This window comes from Notothenia coriiceps, unplaced genomic scaffold, assembly GCF_000735185.1.
Source record: "Notothenia coriiceps isolate Sejong01 unplaced genomic scaffold, NC01 NC01_scaffold00031889, whole genome shotgun sequence".
NCBI lineage: Eukaryota > Metazoa > Chordata > Actinopteri > Perciformes > Nototheniidae > Notothenia > Notothenia coriiceps.
The window spans coordinates 155,367-171,761 of record NW_011364590.1 but is presented as its reverse complement, the minus strand read 5'-3'; the positions used below and the strand labels follow the sequence as shown (position 1 = coordinate 171,761).

The following is a 16,395-nucleotide window of genomic DNA, read 5'->3' as shown; positions in this document are numbered from 1 at the left end:
ATTTACTTTTTCTTTATGGATATTTTACAAGTCACCCTTTTAAACTTTATTATTTTTTTACTGTCATATAGTATTTCATACCTGTTTTTCATTTATTCTCTTATTTTTTATAACTATAATGATCATATAAACGTGTGCCTCGGAAATAATTGTTTACATCAATGGTGACCAAAACATTTGAGACCCACTGAGATAACTTAAGTTAACTATCTACCGCGGGCACTCAGTCGCCCGCCGGGCATGTTCTAAAAATAGCTCGCCAAGCAAATCCAAAATGTATAAAATACACAAAACAAAAAAGGAAATGTAATTAAAAGAATCTACCCTATGCATAAACGTAGAAAAAGTGTGAGAACCACTGCCTTAACCTATTCGGGTGGCCCACGCATCCACCCCCCCCTCAAATGTTCATTGCTTCATGGCTACTGTAGACAACGTTCTTGTTGCTCTGTGTTGCGTTGTTAATGAGTGAGACACACCGGAGTTGAGGATCTGTGGGGTTTATTCTCCCAAAAATATAATTTACAATTTAGGCATTTAGCAGACGCCTTATTCCGAAGCGATTTACAATGAGCAATTACAGGCACATTGTCCCTGGAGTAACTGGGGGCTAAGTGCCTTGCTCAAGGGCACACTAGTAGTGGTGTTCCAGGCGGGATTTGAACTCGCAACCTTCCGATCATCAGCCCACCTCACTATCCATTAGACCGCCACAATTAAATCAATGTACGGGAAACACTGACATTGCATGTTTTTTACACGCTTTTATCCAAAGCGACTTACATACTCAATACTGTGGACAATCCCCACAGGAGCAGTTTGGGGTGAAGTGTCTCAGGGACACAACGACATGCTGACTGCAGTGGGGTTTGAAGCCACTACGCCACACACCTCCTTCACATGTTATGCCTCTAAACATTTCCTCACCTGCATGTAGATTTTTTGCAGACCAGAAAGGAGGTCTCCAATCTTGCCGAAAGCAAGGCGTCCCACCCCAGATGAAGCTCCTATGCAGACCAGGAGAACCCACTCCTTCTGGGTTCCCTTGAACTGCTGCTTCACAAAACTCATCTAAGAGACACAAAAAAGGCATGATTGAGGATTGGCCGTATGTTTAGGGGTTAAATGTAAGTGTGCTGCACAATGACTTATTAGAAGCTCCTAACAGTGGGTTAACACACATCCTGCTTGGGAAATGTTTCGTATGTTTATGTGCTTCATGCTTAAGAAGATATTTAAGTAAATGCGTGGTGTGCATTTGTCGGGGTGGAGGACCATCCATAACCCCAAAGCAAAGGTCTAACAATAACTAAATGTCTTCATCCAGAGACCTTTGGAACAGCAGGGCAGGAAGAACCAACGCATATAGGTCAGACTCTCCCACTCCCCCCAGCCCGAACCACATAAATCAGAAAACTTTAAACCGCCCTCTGAAGTCTTTCCTGAACTTGCGGAATATTTGCTCTGCTTTGAAGGGCTCTACATTCATCAATGGCCATAGGCTAGGCATGTTTAGGGACACAGAGAGGCCATACAGGAGAGGTTTCCTGAGGTGGTAGAGCCAATACAAAGACCGGGGCTGTGTTTACATCTGGGCCCGGCCTGAAACAACAGGCCTGACGGAGGGAGGCCGGAGCGGGAACATCCGACATCTGGAAAGAGGGAGATCAACTTCACAGCTCCACGCTGCAGCTTTACACTTCATCCTCACCCGTCACTATCTCACTATTTCACACCAGTAGGCCAGAGATCAGATTTTGTGAAATACCATGAATATTGGATTCTAATCATGATGGAAAACCCAAATTGTAACATTGTGATACATTGTGATACTGTCCAATGTTAATCACAAATTCCCTTGTTGCAGTCAAAAATAAATCAGTGTTATTTTACACATATTGTCAATACCTTTTTATATTAAAAGGAAACCGGAAAATGCCTTTGGAAATGTATCAGAAAAGCTCCTTCTACCTCAAGTCACTGGAGGGGCATGTTATTGTTTGACTGAAAGCAGCTGGCAAGCTGAGTGCAGGCAGGGGAACAAGAAACAATGTAAACAAACGTTTGCTGTAGCTTACAAAACATGGGAGCATGTTGTTAGCAGTGGTATTGGAGATCAAAAACCACACCAGTAGCCGAACAGAACAAGCTGAAATTTGCTGTAAAAGTTGCATGAGATTGGATTAAGTAAATAAACCAGGTAAGTTAAAGTTTTGGCTTCCCATAACAGGGTGTCCGCGGGGTCTTAAAAAGTATTAAAAGTTGATAAATCAATTTAGCGAAAATTAAGGCTATTAAAAAGTATTAAACGGCATTTTCCAAGGTATTAAGAAGTCCCACAGCAACGACAACATGAAACACCCTTTTTAATTTACTGAAACGACATGTCGGGAAACCCCCTCAAGGCGGCCCCATGCATAGCGCGCAGTAAAATGCTGCTTCTTATTTTAAGTTTCGTTGCCTTGCTCCGCTCTGTGGGGGGGGGGGGGGCACTAAACGACTACGGTAAAGATAACGGGTCCCAGGTCCCAAGGTGGGTAGACCAGCATACGCAACGCTCTTGGGGGTCCAAAGGCTCCGTGTGTAAGCCCTATATGATCATTTTCTGATAACGATGAAATAGCCCCGCCTCCCTCTTCCCACGTCTCACAGGGAGGAAAAGAGGGGGAGGAAAAGAGAGGCAGGCACTGTTTATTAAATATTATTATATTATTATACAGAGAACAGAGTCGTTATCAATTTGTTTTAAAGCTCAATAAATAACAAAGAAGACTTCTGACTGGCACTTTTCTAATTTTGTACGGAAGATTTTAAACTTTAACGGTCATGTTGACCGGCGGAAACATTTTTTAACGGAAACTCTGCCGCACGGTCCGCTCGTTCTGCTTCCTTGGAAGAGGCGGAGAGGGTGGGTGTTGTTCATCTGCTGTGTGGACTACCAAGGCGCGGATTTGGTACTCCAGGGGCCCCTGGGCACTGAGCGCTCATGCCCCCCCCCCCCCCCCCCCCCGAAAACCGTGGCGGACTGGGGGAAAAGGATGCCCAGGGTGTTAATTGACAGGACAGGCCCACTTAATGCGCGGCATACTTGTATTTTTTTTTCAATTTTCTGGCGAACCTCCGGCCCACAAACAGCACCGCCCACCGGGAAAACTCCCGGCTATCCGTATGGCAGTCCAAAATGTGACAATGACGTGAGGGTGGGGGATGTGATTCGGCTATACACCGCCGCCGCGTACGTAATAAGTGAGCGCATACATAGGAGACGGTGTTAAGACAATTATATTAATTTCCCTTAGAAAAGCTGTGTTTTTATGGTTGAAGAGTGAGTGTTCATGTTAAAACAATGTATGATGAGTGAGGTTTGTGCCCGAAAAAGAAAAAAAAAAAACTTTTTTTTTATTTTTTAATCTTGTCACTGAGGGCCCTCTTTGCTCGAAGGGCCCCTGGCACTTGCGCCCAGGTTGCCCGAGTATGGTTAATCCGGCCGCTTGGTGGACTACTGAGGTATACAGCAGGAGAACACGCCGTCCCACCGCAGAGATAAAGAAGGGCAGACCATGGCAACCATGCTCCGGGATCGTCTTCGCTGCTTTTGGTGGTATTTTGTGGCGGGAGCAGCGCCCTTACAGGCCTGGCATATGTACTTGCCAGCATTTCCAGCAGGTCCAGCGGGTTTAGTGTGAGACGGACACGTTATGAATCGAACTGTGTGTGAACGGAAGACTTTTTTGCGCTTGCGTATGCGTTTTATCGTATGCGTCCTCGTGGGGCCGGGGTCCAAGCCAAACTATATCCGGTCACAGAGATCTGCTATTTTAAAGTAAAGTCAACACATATCGACCCTAATATAGTCTATATTAAGAACGAGAAAAGTCTTAACATATATATCCTTTTTTGTAAACATACGACAAATGTGTGAGGGTGATGACGTCAGAGCATCGTCCTATGTGCCAGGGCTTAGCCCCGGACAGCCCCAGCCCAATTTAACCCCTGGATATTTGTGAGGGAGCTCCTATATGGCATTACCCCGCTGAAGCTCACCAAAGTTTAATATATTTCATAGTTCAAAGTTTTGTCAATTGTTTTGTTTATTGGTCAAATACTCGTTTCTGAGGAGTTTTACTGGAATGAAAGAGCACAGAGTACAGAAGCAACAAAGCAGCATACTGCATTAAACCTGACCTTCACAGAGAGGTTGAAGTTCATGTGGAGAGGAGGCTTCAGTGGTCAGTCTGCACTCTGTTTAGTTTTGCTATCTTACAATCAATATAGTAAATGTGAGGTAAAGTGTGTCGCCAATGTAACCGGTTAGAACTCAAAGTTGCGATGAGGTCTTAAAATGTATGGAAAGGGTCTTAAAAAAGGTCTTAAAAGGTATTAAATTTGACCTCAGGATTCCTGCATATACCCTGCATAAGCATTTGAACTTTGTTTTTCCCGATTAATATTTGCTTGGTAGCTCTTCCAACAATCTAAGATGACAAACGTAACGTCATTTTGTGTTAATTTTGTCAGACTCATACCTATACAACTCTGCCTGATCTACCCCCATTATGCTTTTCACATACCAATCAAATAATGGTAGTATCCATATAAAACTTTCCATGTCTTGATTTGAGATACCTCAATTGAAGCTAGGAGCATGCCCCTTATCGTTCTTACCAGATGGACGTATGGCACGAAGTAGCCGAGTACAGCTGTAGCTACTCCAAACGCCCACACTCGGTACGTCACGATGTGAAACACCCGCAGGTTGAATGACTTCCTGACCCCACCGAGGAGCCTGCTCCACCTGCTGCCCCCCTGAGCGGTGGCCATTGACTGGGTTTGGGGTTTTCCAGAGCCAGGACCCATGCCTGGGGGTCCCATGCCTCCCCCAGCAGGCAGTAATGGTTTGAACAGCAACGCCAGCAGGGCCTGGACCAGCATGAAGAGGCTGAGGATCTGGAAGGTCCTGCTGAGGCCCAGAGGTTCCACCACCTTGTTCAGTAAAACCGGGAGGCCCATGGAGAAGAGGCTGGCACCGGCCGTCACCACGCCATTGACCAGACCCAGGCGCTGGCGGAAGTAATGGCCGAGGATGACTAATGAGGGCTGGAAGGCAAAGGAGGAGCCACAGCCGAACAGTATGCCATATGTGAAATAGCGAAGGCTCAGGGAGCTACAACAGAAAAGAAAAAGGTGAAGTAAAAAAGGAATAATGCGGTTATTATTTTACCATTTGTTTTGTTTTACCATTTATTTATTAATTAGAGGATTAAAGGATGGAGGGTTTTTTTAGCTATACATTTTAAAGCCCTTTTGTGATTTGTGATATTAGATTATAAACTGACTTAACAATACTTGCCATGTAAGTTTAAGCAAGTTCTGTAATATTCTGTAAAGTTAAAGGCATGGAGGTGGAGATTTGAACATCATACTGCTGCTGCATTACAGCTTTAACAGGTGCAGACCCAGTTTGTACCTGATTTTATTTGAGTCGCAGAATAAGCAATTGCTTTTCTGAGAAAAAACTAACAAAAAAAGAGACATAGAAGATTATTTTAAGTGTTTAGTGACCAACTTCTAATCTTTTCATCATCATGATTATTTATTTTTCTACTTTGTGAGGGTAATGTCTTGAATAATAAATGCACAGTAGCTTACTTTGCAAAGGATGTACTTAGCAGCCCTATAAAAGCCACCAATGCCCCACTGACGGCTGTCTTCCTGCAGCCGAAGCGGTCTGTGAACATGCTGACCACAGGTGAACAGAAGAAGATCATGCCCATGGCCAAGGCCCCGACCCAGGCTGGAAAGGAAAGAGAATTCAATCAGAAACATGTGGAAACCCTGTGTGTTGTAGCTATCGCCTAAGGTAAATAAAAGACAACCTTGTTCCCTTTTGATCACCAAGAAAGGATCAAAGTCCATGTAACAGGAAATGTATGCTGTAAATCAAAATGTATAGATATACAGGATACAGTTCCATGCAATACGACTGACCCACAGTTAAAAATATTTAGGGATTCCTTTTTCAGGGATGGAAACAATTCACAGGCTCATTTTGTGCTTATCTTTCAACAGTTTTTATATTTCCCACATTTGTTGCAGCTGGAGAATTTGCCTTGAAGCAGTTTTACCTATCATACTGGTGTTATAAACCGTGATTACATGAGAATACAACATACAGTTGTTTTAGCAGAAAGACGACCAAATTGAAGGTTTCTCTATAGTTGTATAATATGTAACGCTTTTCCCCTATAGAATTGCCTGATGCCCCGTCATCTCAATGGGGGACACAGTCAAAGGTAAAAGTGCATTTCGTATTGACTCTCCCATTGCCTCGCGGGCATTTCATAATTTACACAACAATAAAACCTTGATGTCATGAAAATATCATATTTGCAAAGGCTTTGAACTACTTTGTGTGCACTCACATATTGTCTTTCTTTCCGAGTCCTTTCCCCATCTGATGAAATTAGCTATTAATATAAATTCATGGAAGTGTTTATTGTGCCTTCACTTGCATCATGTGCATCAGACACACTCTATAAGATTTCTCATGGTGATTAATAGAGGATCAAAAAGAGGATCAAAGTGGACAGATCTGGCCTGTGGTGTAATATCCATCCAGTGTTAAAACATAACGAGTCAGTATGAGCCAACAGGGACACTGCGTACCCTGAGGAGCAAACAAACAAAGGTCTGGGTCTAGTCTCCGGTGGAGCAAAGGTAGCTTTAATGTCTACCGTGGTGTCTGGGCTGTACTGTAGGTCACTCTGATCCAACAGCTCAAGGGAATGAGACCCGAGAGGCAGGCGCACACACACACACACACACACACACACACACACACACACACACACACACACACACACACACACACACACACACACACACACACACACACACACATCTGCTGGTACACAGTGTACAGTACAAAGTTGCATGTATTATAGTTTAAGGGTGGGACTGCATCCTTGCCTTCCTATAGTTTATTTATCCAAATGGAACAAGACAGGGGGGGGTTTCCTATTCAGCATGTACTTCATAAACTGCCACAGTTTTGAAACATTTCCTACAAAATGTTCAAAGTTTCACCTTGAGTCGGGTAGGTCAAAGCTTTTTACATCCAAATTCAAGGCTAACATTAGATCCCTGCAGCATGTATAGACGTGGTTATCAGTAAGTGAATCACTAAATGAGGTAAATGCTATACTGATTTAAGTAGATGTTCTACATCAGCCTCCCAACCCATTTGAACTGAAACACCTTACATAATTGTATACAATTGAAATGGAAATCATTGGCAAAGTTGCATGAGGTCAGATGAAGCTTCTTTACTTAATAAGCCAAGGAGTTGGCATCACATAAGCACCTCAGCATGACAATTGCACCATATTGGATTGCTGATCTAGAGAGCTAACAGTACAGGACTGGAGACTCATCATGCTTTATCCTCTGGGGAAGTCTGTGTTGCAAAACATTCCTCCCTAAAAAGCTCTGTGTTGGTTTTGCATTCAGCAATCTAGAAATCTCTCAAAAGAGTATTGGAAGGTTTGACGGATGCTTTAAGGAAAACGCCATAATAGTTTTGAAATGTTCCCTGACTATAGTGGTGGTCCATGAGAGCATCCTGCATATGGTCAGGAATAAAACAGAAAGCCTGGAAATGACTGATTACAGATGTACATACTGTGGCCCTAAAAGTTAAAAAAAAATATGCTCTGCCCAGAACTCCTGACAGAATGGGGTCGGTATTAGTTTACGTTTCCTCTGCTGCATGGAATCTGGAATGTCCTGCAGCCTTGTGTGTTTCTAGGGATTACTCTTCAGTGTCTCCCATACCATTGTCTTGGCGGCCAACGGAGCCCTGTGCACCCCCTGAAATTCAAGGTGTTTCTTTTTTAATAATTACATATTTATAGCACCAAATTGCAGCTAATCTACTGTCACTTTTCACATTGGAACATGTAATCTTTTATTAAATAAACCAAACATTTTCACTTTCAATTATGAGTTTAGTGTTTTTGACCCTAAGAAATACCGATGCACAAATCAATAACAATAATCCACAGCTCCTCTCTCTGCGCCAGACGATTTAAAAAAATAAAATATCCCAACAACACCCCCCCAACAACCTTTTTGTTTTGCAGAGCCAGGGTTGTGACACCAGATTCTTATTCAGCATCAGCACGCATAGAATGGACAGCTAGCGGCCTATGAAGACATACTCCAAATTTCACAAAGTGTATTGAATTAGAATCGCTGACTTGCACCTTTAAGAGAGGTCGACCTATCACCAGCACCACATTCCGTTCCTTAGCCATTACCACATTTCCAAATGGTTCGTCTGGAAGGACTACAAGATCTTAAATCAGAAATTCTCAACCGCCCAGTGTGGTGTCTCCCGTCTGGACATGCTTCTATATCTTTGCTGTTCCCACCTGTCTCTTGCTCATTCTCAGCGGTTCATTCTCGGAGGTCCTGGTAAAATGTTTTACCTCCAATTAGGTTGGTCTTTTTGGTGCTATACGTCTTGAATACGCTCTGTAATCTGTTTTTGTCAATGCTTTCCCCATATGATTCTATAGTACAGAGTAGACCATTTTTAGGTAGGGTGGGGATGTTGGATAATTAGTTGTAGAACAGGGAATTATACTGTTCCAGTTACAGAAGAACATGGTTAGAATAAGGAGTGACAGCCACCATGGTTGAACACAAAAACAAAAACTATCAATTGATTAATAAAAAAGGAGAGATGTGTCGAATAACCCTTTAATTGACAGTAATAGTTTCTCAGTATCAGGGATGGAGACGAAATAAAAAAAATCAAGGATAACAACATAAAACATTAAAAAAAGATGGCCAAGTTTGCTTTATCTCCTCCTTTTAGGACATCCTGTGGTTTTATAGATTTTTGCAGGTGGATGGGACTGCATAATGAAGAGCAATGTGCACAAAACTATAAAAACACAAAACCTGAGAGCATATTGTTGCCAAGCATCAGAAGAAATAGTAGCATGGCAACATGCAAGTAACAGTATTCACAGTCCTATAAAATGATGGTTGTTCATGCAATTACTTCACTAAAGCCTGCATCCTCAGTCTACCTTCAAAGAAGCACATAGAGGAAGATGATTGCAGTCACCGTCTGGAAGTGCACTCTGTTACCGTGTACAAACCCAAAGCACATAGTGTATACAAACTGTACATACAAGGTCCAACCTAAAATCAGAGGCTAACAAAGCAGAAGATGATCTCAGATGCCACACTTATTCACGTTCTCCTCCATTTTCTGGCAAACATCACCTCCAAACCCCCATTTCCCAAACCCTGGCACAGGCAAAAAACTGCTCCGTGTGAGGCTCTGCAGCTGGCTCCTCAGCCCGGGACACTCCGCTGGGCGGCCGCGCTTGATTGTCTAGCCCAGGGGTGTCAAACTCAAGGCCCGCGACCTAATTTTATGTGGCCCGCAAGAGCTTGCAAAGAATATAATATACAATACAATTGGTGTAATTGTTGAATATTTACTTTCAATTATTTGCCCTAGACTTTGGCTTTCAGACGTAGTTATTTAGGAAGATATTACCAGAACTGATAATAATCCAATGCAGGGTCAACAATGTAATATAATACATTATTTAATATATATTATATATTTACATATGTATATTTATATATCATTAAAATGACAACCGGCCCTTTGAGTGCAACCATAATGCTGATGTGGCCCGGTATGAAATTGAGTTTGACACCCCTGGTCTAGCCCGTCGATCCCCATGCTGTCTGGTCTGGTCTGGTGGAGAGGTTATTGTGGGCTCTTGGCGCACATGCATGAGATATAGGTCACTGACATAAGAGCACCGATTTGAATAACAGATTTGATTGGCTATCAGTGTACTCATTAAAGACAATTAAGTCTGAACGCTTTCAAACACAAGCAAAAGGCACACAGCGAGCAAGAATGATGCAAAATGAGAATGTGTGTGTGTGTGTGTGTGTGTGTGTGTGTGTGTGTGTGTGTGTGTGTGTGTGTGTGTGTGTGTGTNTAAAATGAAGTCGCGGGCCGGATTTGGCCCCCGGGCCTTGAGTTTGACACTTACATCCGCATCGACACTTTAGCGCTTGATTGCTTTGTTCTAGAGCAGGGTGTCAAACTCAAGGCCCGGGGGCCAAATCCGGCCCGCGACTTCATTTTATGTGGCCCCACAAGAGCTTGCAAAGAATATAATATATTATACGGTTACATGCTACTTTACAGAAGCACGTTGCCCATAAACGACATGTCCCACAATGCATCTCAAATTTGACTTTTTCTCAGAATTTTACTTTTTTCTTCAACATACAGAATGCATTTTTCTCAGAATTTGACTTTTTTTGTCAAAAAATATGCCTTTTTTCTTAGAATTAGCCTTTTTCTCATGAATAGATTTTTTTTCAAAATGTCACTTCTCTTTTTCAAAATGTCACTTCTTGCAATTATTTGCCCTTGACTTCTGCTTTCAGACGTAGTTAATTATGAATTTATTACCCTATCCGATAATAATCCAATGCAGAGGCAATAATGTAATATATAATACATTATTTTATATATATTCAATATTTATATATCTTTTTATATAGTCTTAAAGTTACAACCGGCCCTTTGAGTGCAACCATAATGCTGATGTGGCCCGTGATGAAATTGAGTTTGACACCCCTGCCGTAGCAGAATATAAAGCAGCTTTCGTGTCGCTATGAGGACGCCTGTCCTGAAAAATAGCAGAGATTAATCAGTCCTGAGAAAACAGAAACACAAAGCAATTCAGAGCAGTTGCGAGAGGGGAATACAAAAAGGATTTATCCTTTCTCTACTAGTGTATGTGGAGCTCCTGCTGAATGCAAGCAGTTGAACTGTTGGCCAGGAGCACCAAACTTAATCTGCATGTTGTTTATCAAGTGTGTTGTTCAGGCGAGAAACAACAACTGAATTCCCTTGCATGCTGAAAATGCTTATAAAGCATAAAAGCATATGTTTCGACTGTTTCTTTGGCACTATTGGACATTTAGATTGTGCAGAGAAAATGTTTCTAGTTAAAAAAGAGACAGTGTTTACAGTAATGGCAATACAACTTCTCTCCTGCTGGTATAATTAGTTAAACAACTTTAGGGTGCTTTGTTGTACAGCTCTGTAATTGTTAAAGATTTTTGTTTAGACAGTGTGAAGTTCACTGTTAGGGCACAGAGCTCTCCTTCACATTTCACCGTATTAGCGCTCTGAGCTCATTGTAATGCAACAGTATTAGCTGAATGTTTGTATCCGTGCAAACAGGCAGGGCGCTCTCAGCAGCTGCACGCAAAAATACAAAGCAGGGAATTTAAATCCTCGCTCAGCCCATAAAACAGATGGTGTGATTGAGATATACGTAAATTCCTCAGCTTTATGTTCCTTTAGCTTAGTTATAATCTCCACATAACTTCGTGTTACAGTTAAAAAAACTTCTCGGGGAACAAAAACAACAAAAATAAAGGCAGTTTGAAATAAACATACCAGTATATACATTCGTCATATCTAATCAGAGCACTGGCAGTTTGCATTTACATCCCCTCTGTGTAGCTAGCGGTTCACAGATAAATCAGCACTGCTTATCACAAGTCCTACAGTAGCTGGAGGATGCACTCACAAGTAACACAACGTTCAAAAACAAGACCTGTATACTGAGCCCACTGAAATATCTGTGCAGTATATCCCCCCCCCATTTCCATTTGTAAGCACTACAGAAATCATACCCAGGAAAAACACCCACTGAAGCTGTGGACTTTGAAACAGGCAGACATGACACACTCACAAGCTTTGAGTCTCTCTTTTTGTTCTGTTTCAGGTGGTGTCCTTCATAGCTCTGGGCCTGATGTCCATCCTGATCCCTCAGTGCTCGGCGTTTGAGGGGCTGGTGGTTGTGTGTGTGTTCCTGGGGCTGTGTGATGGCTGCTTCCTCACCATGATGGCTCCTATAGCGTTCGAGCTGGTCGGGCCCATGCAGGCCTCGCAGGCCATAGGCTACCTCCTCGGCCTCATGTCTATTCCTATGACCGCGGGTCCACCCATCGCTGGTGAGAAGCAAAACACAGCACTGATTAGTGACCCAGAACGAAGTCGCAGTGATCTGGCTCTTTGCACTTACTTCAGGATGTTGGCAGTAACAGAGCACAACAAGCTGATTGATATTAGCAGAGTCAAACAATGTGTGGGGAGTTCAGGGAGAGGAAGACTAATGCAGGGCAGGATAGATTGTGCAACAGATTGTGTTTACTGTAGAGAGGTTTGGGCTTGTGGCCAACTGCAGGCTGTCTCTAGGGATTTGTCTTGAGGAGAAAAAAGCACACAGGTTCAGATTGCACTACTCACCTCCTCTTATATCCCCTCTCTACTCTTCACTCTAATAACACAAGTGTATAGAAGAGTACCAAGCCAGGCCATTCATTTGATGACTCATGCATCCTCGGGCTCTCTCTTTCCAACCTCACACATAATGTAGACTGTTATACTACAAACACCTTTCTGGCCTCAGCTCAGCACACTGGAGGTTTTTTATTAATTTTGGATATTTGTCCATATTTATCAAGCTGTTTGATTCATAAAAGTAGATACATTCAACAAAAAAATTTTTTTCCATGACGACAAGTTTGAACATGTCTTGATATTCTTTATTTATGTATCGAAGGCTATGCTATGGAATTTCAATGCTGATATAGAAGAAAAACCAGGAAGACAATCAGTTGATTAGGTATTTACAGAAAATAAATTCTGACTATTTTGTTAAACAAAAACAATCTTAAAGTTTCTCCTCGTCCTGCGGGAATTTCCCCCTATTTTTTTACATTTCAGTATATGGAACAAATTATTGATGAATCAAGAAATGCAGATGAACTGATAAAGAAAATAATGGTTAGTTGCAGCGATTAAGTATAGCATACATTCCTTTCTTTAACATAGTCTTTCGTTGTTCTCTGTGTTAGCAGGAATATGTGGATAAAATATAGTCTATTTTTGAAGGCAAACAATAGATACTGATTAAATTCCAGTTCCCTATTTTGTTATTTTCTTTTTAAAACAAACGGAACTGACCCCTCTTTAAAATTGCTGATCATGTACTGCCTAAAAATGTGTCTACCCTTGTTAGAACCAGCCCATGTGCATGTAGAGACTAGTAGCAAAAGGTATTGAACCGTCTTCAGACATAGAGTACAGTTTAGTGACATATGGTTTCAGTTTCCCATTAAACGAGCCGCGGATGCAGCCGTATATCCTGAAAAACCTGTAATTGATATGATGCGGACTATCGTAATCTGGAGTATATATATTACACATTCTACTTAGTTATTACATTTTGTTAAGTATTATATAGCCATACATTTACTCTACATCCCAAACAAAGGCAGCTACCTTCCTGTTCCTGTTGTTCTGTACAGGCTGTTCAGTTCATGAGCAAGAATGCATACGTTACATGCAATAATGTCAGGGCCCTCCCCTCCCCTCCCCCTGCTCCCACAACAAGCGGCACATTAAACATGAAATGCACTGTGGTGAACTGGTTGACCTTGCTTTAGATCGGTTGGTAGTTTGTTTGCCTTATCTCACATGCAGATAAATATAGCATGTGAATGTACGTACTACAGACAGGGTGAGGTTTTAGTGCATGATTTTATTACAATCTCCCTGTTGAATTCCAATGTTAAGATATATTACAGGATTATTGTGTCCAGAACGTGTGGTGTCACTAATATTAATACTGGCAGGTTGAGACGAACTAAAAACATTTGCTTGCCAAATCTAAGGAGATTTCTATATATTCACTGCCAATGATGTCACAGTGTGCTTACTCACGCTGGAGCACACTTCTACATAACTGCAGCAAAGTGAGACATTCAACCACTAGAGGCCAGCAAATAAAACTCTTTAAACTGGTTTTACATCACCTTTAGAAGAATACGTTGTCATTTTGGGGAAATATACAATTTTTCTTTCATACAGAGTCCATTAAGTGCTCTTTATTTGGCAAAGTAAGTGTTTTAGGAAGAAAGCTCTGGGCCTGAAAAGTGATACCAATGAAGGAGTGCCTCAAGACTGCTTTCTGTGTCATGGCCTACAGGGGGCAACTCCACTGGTTGCAAAAGATGATCTGATTTCATAGAAGTCTATGAGCATCTGACTTTCCTTCTGCCTTTATCACCTCAGTAAACATTTCTCTAACGACTTAGTGGTCTCACATTTAGTCAATTATAGTTCCATTAGGAGTAAAAGACACCACAAATCATGGTATGCTTTAGGCTGTGGCTACCTTATGATTGACAAGTTGCCACCATGTTGTTGTCCAGTTTGGAAGTTGTTGAGTTTGAGTCCCAGTTCAAACCCTTTCATGGTGTGTTTTCACTTCATTGTAACATTTTGTTTGCCTGAAAATGTCTTGTTTGGTGTCAGTTGTACTCCGCCCTATCCTGTCACTGCTAGTTAAACAAAACAAGATGGTGACAGCTTTAAAGCAAGATGGCAATGGACAAAATAATAAACTCGAGACAAAACCATAGTCCAAATACCAATAGTTGACGTCACAGTTGCTACATCAATAATCACAATAACATTACCTGTGTCCCCCTGCCTCCACGGCTCAGGTCTCCTACACGATTACTTTGGGGACTACACCGTGGCCTTCTCCCTTGCTGGGGTGCCTCCCATGGTGGGGGGGGTGGTGCTGTTTTTTGTGCCCCTGATTCACCGCAGGCTGCAGGCAGCGGCTTCACCAGACGAGACCTCCACCCACATGCTTCCCGCCGCTTCACCAGCGGAGGAGCAGAAGAGCTGCTCCAACGGAGACATCCTGCCGGGCTACACTGACGTAGAGACACACATCTGAGTCACACCGTTCAAAGGTTACCTACTTTGTACTGAATAGTTTGAAGCTTAGTAACTAATTAATTATTTAAGTTGTTATTTGAATGAACTGAAATAAATAATATTACTAGTATTATACTGTTTGTAAAACTTCCTTTCAGGGATGGCTCACTCCAAAGCATTAAAGAGGACCTATCATGCAAAATGCACTTTTTTATGTCTTTTATACATAAATATGTGTCCCCGGTGTGTCAGGGAACTCACAAAGTGTCAGAAAATAAAACCCTCTCTTTTCCTCCGTAACCAAATCTCTAAAAATGGGGATACAACGGAGCTGATTCAGATTTGCGTCCGATATGACGTAATATCGGAAATGTGGGCTGGCTTTACACCCACGGCCCTATCAGAAACGTCTATCAGAAACAATGCCGGACGTAATATGGTCTTTGTTTACATTAGCAAGCATCGCTAACACTCAGAGCTAAACTGTACTGGAGAGAGTATGTGTAAAATAGCAAGAAATAAATAAAGGACTGCCTGCTGCTCAAAAGGGGGCGGGGCCAGCAGAGAATCAGCCATTCTCTAACAGGGCTGAAATGGAAGGATTTCGAGCATAGATCATGTTTGGATATAGGGAAATATGATGCATACATATTTCTTCTTCAAATATCTTACTGTTCTTTTGCTTCTTTTCCAGGTATTCAGCCCACCAGCCCCTTTCCTCATCCTTAGATTTCCCTCCTTTCAACCATGGACTTCCTGTCGGCTGACCTTTAACCCTCTCACCCTCCTGGACTCTCATTGGCTATTTGTTACTTTCATGTGGAGAGAAATTGAAAAGGGCGCTCTGGCTTCAAGCCACAGAGAGGACAAAAAGAAGTCTCATCAGCGGTGGATGATGGGAATGTCTGAGGAGGAAGCAGTCTCAACTAGGATTGTTTAATCAGCGTGGACTCTGTAGTAACATATACCTCCAAGAGGAAAGAAATGAAGTGATTTTAACCGACGGTGGTTTCTGATATCACAGCATTAATATTGCTACTACCTAAAAAAAATGCCATGCTTTTTTTCTAGATTGCATATAAAATCTTAGTTGAGATAAGAGGCATATAAAATAAGAATGAGTGAAGGGATACATTCACACTTTCATGTTGTTCCTCATGCATCTAATTCTTTAACACAATGCCTTTTACTTAGTTTTTGTAGCTGACTCACAGGTTTGCTTTATTCTATTTTTGCAGTGTACTGCTGTGACTGCTACACGAGGAACACTAGTTTATTTTATAAATGTCACAGGAGGTAACAGACAATTCTTCTGAGAAATCATCCACCCGACACAATCACCTCAACTCAACCGCACACTCACACCCAGGGTCCAAAATAATGACCTTAACTCTGCCAGCCTCCCCGAATGGGAGTCAGATGGGATTGCAACAGTTGTTGACTCACAGTGGAGTGTTAAATATTTTTCACGGATTGAATTTAGGTCAGTGACTTGGCGGCTTGTTGCAGTTTAACCTGTGCAGTCAGCAGGGGGG

General features: G+C 42.1%; 1 protein-coding gene and 1 long non-coding RNA gene across 2 annotated transcripts in view; one reads left to right on the top strand and one right to left on the bottom strand.

Annotated features, from left to right (window-relative positions):
- Positions 1-903: 903 nt before the first annotated feature.
- Positions 904-5,916, bottom strand: slc16a2 (solute carrier family 16 member 2). Its single transcript, XM_010788623.1, has 4 exons — positions 5,877-5,916; positions 5,650-5,794; positions 4,666-5,164; positions 904-1,071 (listed from the first exon to the last, which is right to left on the bottom strand). The coding sequence occupies exons 1-4, from the start codon at positions 5,914-5,916 to the stop codon at positions 904-906; spliced, it is 852 nt and encodes a 283-aa protein (XP_010786925.1).
- Positions 5,917-10,641: 4,725 nt separating this feature from the next.
- The window catches only part of LOC104960539 (uncharacterized), a 10,032-nt gene continuing 4,278 nt past the window's right edge, over positions 10,642-16,395 (top strand). The window contains exons 1-3 of the long non-coding RNA XR_799998.1: positions 10,642-12,078; positions 14,638-14,895; positions 15,555-16,395. The exon at positions 15,555-16,395 is cut by the window's right edge and continues 4,278 nt beyond it. This is a non-coding gene — a long non-coding RNA (uncharacterized lncRNA). The remainder of the gene's footprint in view (positions 12,079-14,637; positions 14,896-15,554) is intronic.